Source organism: Seriola lalandi, unplaced genomic scaffold, assembly GCF_002814215.2.
Source record: "Seriola lalandi dorsalis isolate HSWRI2012SDOR001 ecotype SW California unplaced genomic scaffold, Sedor1 jcf7180002053982, whole genome shotgun sequence".
Classification (NCBI taxonomy): Eukaryota; Metazoa; Chordata; class Actinopteri; order Carangiformes; family Carangidae; genus Seriola; species Seriola lalandi.
Genome location: NW_019524535.1, coordinates 64,721 through 68,864, shown reverse-complemented (window position 1 = coordinate 68,864; position 4,144 = coordinate 64,721). Strand labels below are relative to the sequence as shown.

Genomic DNA, 4,144 nt, shown 5'->3' with positions numbered 1-4,144 from the left:
ACACAAGATAAAAACAAGAATGAACATTGAAACTACAGCTCAGTGGCTTTATCAAAGATATTTGCTGTAATGAAAATCAGACAATTATGGAAAGCAAGTGTTAACTATCAAAGAAATACATCAATATTGTCAAAGGAACAGTTATACTCACAGAGTCCCATTTTCACGTAGACGGTGTGGTGTGTGCAGCAGCAGCAGCAGCAGCCTTATATAGCAGGCTCAGCTGTTATTTATTGAGAAACGAAACTTTGATCAAATCAACAGAGGAGGGAGTTAGAGAGCACGTGTTTCCATCTCACCCAAATAAGTTCAAGTAATTAGCATTCCTGAGATGCTAAATCATTGTTATGATCGGAACATTACAGCCCCATCTTTGTTTAGGTTCAAGCAACAAAGCACTTTGGTTCAGGTGAGAGAAAGACCATGATATTGGTTAAATGTTAATAAACACATTGTGTCTCAAGTCAATGCAGATTTTTTCTATATTAAACCAGACCTTGATCTTTCCCTTAACTTTAATCAAATGCTGCCAGTTGTGTTTACTGTAAATGTAATCTCATAGAGGCCAAGCTGACCATATGATCATAACATCTGTGGTTGGGGGACGTTTGCTGTATGCCATGTATTACTATGTGTGTTACACCTGTAAGAATATGTTATCAATCAGCTGGTATCCAATCAGCTGATGAATGAACCAACAATGGCAAAGCATAAATGAAGCAGATGATGGGAGTGTAACTTACGTAAATGCTCTGCCCAAATTAGTAACGCTTTATAATTGGAACAGCAACTCCCCAACATGGTATTTTAATGTACCCCCAATGCCATCTCCACCTGTGGAGCACACGGTACACAATGGAGTACCAGTCTAACCAGCAGTACAACATAGTGTACTAAAGTCAAAAACAATGCAAAGGACAAAGTATAATAAGCACTACATACGTTTGATCCTCATTCCCTTTGTTGAATCATCTCACCATTTATGAAGCAAAAATCTCTGGCAGCATTCATCAAATAATATAATTATAACTTTATATGTTATATTGTAGCTACAGGGGTAGCTTTAAGGTGGATATTAGTCAGAAGAAACTGCTAATATTGCTAACAACAGTTGTTTTTTTACAGGATTACTGGATTTTACAATAATAAAAAATCTGAATGCGAATATTTTTTTCAGTAGAGCCATATGTTCACCAGCATTGATGTATTTGCATATGTCGAAAACAGAAAACTAAATCAAGAGGAGACAAGTTTAAGTACGAGAGGTTGAGGATTAAAGCATGAGTTACCATTCAGTGTTCTGTTGTTACGTTTATATATTATTACTCATTTATTATATGAAACATATTTCCAGTGAAAACTTGAAATGTGTGTAAATTCATGTGTCCTGTTAACAGTGTGGGAACAGTCTGTAGCAGGACTTTGACAGAAATGTCAGTCAAGTGTTTGATAAACACCACAGACATCAGAGAAATGGTCTAAAGATGTGTATAAGAGACAGTGTAATATCTTCTCACACTTAAGGTAACTGCTCACAAGCACACTTTTCAGCTGTCTCGAACACAAAAATGCTGCTTTGTTATTTGCTTTATCAGAGTGACAGGATTTACAATTTTTTCCGTTTGACAAAAGTCAATTTATGAATCCATAAAGATTTTCAGCTGATGAAGCTAGCCAGCCATCCCACTGCTGCTCCAGCACCGCTCACAGCTGCAGTGGTAGCCCCTGACACACCAGCTGCACCTGCAGTGAAATTACACATATTTGAAGAGCAATACATTTTATTATGTTATCAAGCTACAAAGGAACTGAGAAGTCCTCATATTAAGTCAAAAAAGTGAATGAAACAGTGGCACTACTTTCATCACAGTATATACAGGTGCTGGTCAATAAATTAGAATATCATCAAAAAGTTGATTTATTTCAGTAATTCCATTCAAAAAGTGAAACTTGTATATTATATTCATTCATTACACACACATTGATATATTTCAAGTGTTTATTTCTTTTAATTTTGATGATTATAACTGACAACTAATGAAAACCCCAAATTCAGTATCTCAGAAAATTTGAATATTGTGAAAAGGTTCAATACTGAAGACACCTGGTGCCACACTCTAATCAGCTAATTAACTCAAAACACCTGCAAAGGCCTTTAAATGGTCTCTCAGTCTAGTTCTGTAGGCTACACAATCATGGGGAAGACTGCTGACTTGACAGTTGTCCAAAAGACGACCATTGACACCTTGCACAAGGAGGGCAAGATACAAAAGGTCATTGCTAAAGAGGCTGGCTGTTCACAGAGCTCAGTGTCCAAGCACATTAATAGAGAGGCGAAGGGAAGGAAAAGATGTGGTAGAAAACAGTGTACAAGCAATAGGGATAACCGCACCCTGGAGAGGACTGTGAAAAAAAACCATTCAAAAATGTGGGGGAGATTCACAAAGAGTGGACTGCAGCTGGAGTCAGAGCTTCAAGAACCACCACGCACAGGCGTACGCAAGACATGGGTTTCAGCTGTCGCATTCCTTGTGTCAAGCCACTCTTGAACAAGAGACAGATAAAAACAAAATAAAATATCTACTTGTGGTCTTTACCTATTGATTGGAAAAGGGCCACCACACTTCCTGCTGCCACTCCACCTCCGTTAGCAACTGCAGCAGCCGACATCATGTTAGCAGCAATGGAGCTTGCTGCTATTCCGGCTGAGGTGAATCCTGCGGCGCCGAGAACTAAAGGAGCAGAGGCCACAGCACCGGCTGCACATGCTGCAAACAGATAAGACCCCAGCACAGAGGGAGCATGCACGATTTAGAAAAAAATGCATTAACTTTTACAGATTAGCGGTTTTTAAATTCAGCTGAAAATAGTGAAGTCCATCGTAATGTCTTACCTGCTCCTACAACTGCACCTGCAACTGAAACACAAGAGAGGAACAAACATTAATATCTGGTTACAGCTCAGTTCACTACATGTTTACTTTTGTATAGGGAAGACTCTTTGGGAGCTGATGCTTATCTGTTTTACTATAACGACTCCGGACATTGCCTGCGTCTCTACACTGTCATTAAAAAACTGAAACAAGTTTTAATTTTCAACGAGATGTGTCTGTCTCAAAGGTACAGTGGTACTCACCTGGGTCCATGTTTTTCTCTGTTCTGTTCACTGCTGTTTTTCTCTGTTCTGACTGACGAGCCTTGAGCTGGACTTTGTTATATACAGGATGTGAAGTGGGCTGAATTGTATTTGTTTTGTGAAGGTGTGTTTCTTGAGAAACGAAACTATGCAATCTGTTACAATCTGACCAAAAGAGGGCGACAGAGAGAGACCAGCTTTATCCACGCGACTCTGTTGTGACTGGTAAAGAAAGACAGGAAGATGAAGCCCAGTACAGTATTAAACATTTCTGAGATGGTAAGTCATCACTGCAGCTGGAACATCAGAGGAAAACAATAGATTGGCGACTGAATGAATGTGAACATGAATGGTTGTTTGTCTCTATATGTCAGCCCTGTGGTTGGATTGGACCTGTGTGCTGATAGATAGATAGATATAAAGATAGATAGATAGATAGATAGATAGATAGATAGATAGATAGATAGATAGATAGATCTTAATTTAAAACAATGAACCAGTAAAAAACCTTTCAAATGCATTTTATTTATGAATTATTTTTCATTATTTGAATGTTCTTGACAATGTAAATGTGTTTTGTAGAAACAAAAAACTAAACATTATCTCAGTCCCCCTCACAATTCAAATGCACACAAGTTCTCCTTCAATAGGTTATTTACTTCATTGACATTATTCAGTAAATATATATTTATATATTTACTTCCTTATTTTTAATTCCTTCATGACTTTCAGCTTGGTCTCAGATGAGCACAGCCAGCAGTCCTGCCACTGATCCTCCAGCACCAGCCACAGCTGCACTGGCAGTTGTTGACAGACCAGCCATACCTGCAGCGAGACAACACACGTTAAAGACTCTCCAGCAGATCATCAATGGATTTTTTGTCCCATCCTCACTGTTACATAATGTGACATTATTGTTTCTTATAGGTTCAAGTTTGATCAGATTACAAAGGATCTTGTGTAGTTTTTGTTGCACTTCAGGAAGAAGTGGATGAAAGTTTGAGGGTAC

At 38.4% G+C, this 4,144-nt stretch overlaps 1 protein-coding gene across 1 annotated transcript; it reads right to left on the bottom strand.

Moving 5' to 3' along the window:
* Positions 1–1,629: 1,629 nt before the first annotated feature.
* LOC111652473 (interferon alpha-inducible protein 27-like protein 2A) lies at positions 1,630–3,275 on the bottom strand. The gene is made up of 4 exons (XM_023402750.2): positions 3,136–3,275; positions 2,894–2,917; positions 2,598–2,768; positions 1,630–1,743 (listed from the first exon to the last, which is right to left on the bottom strand). Exons 1-4 carry the CDS (start codon positions 3,143–3,145, stop codon positions 1,658–1,660), a joined length of 291 nt encoding a protein of 96 aa, XP_023258518.1. The 5' UTR covers positions 3,146–3,275; the 3' UTR covers positions 1,630–1,657.
* Positions 3,276–4,144: the final 869 nt, after the last annotated feature.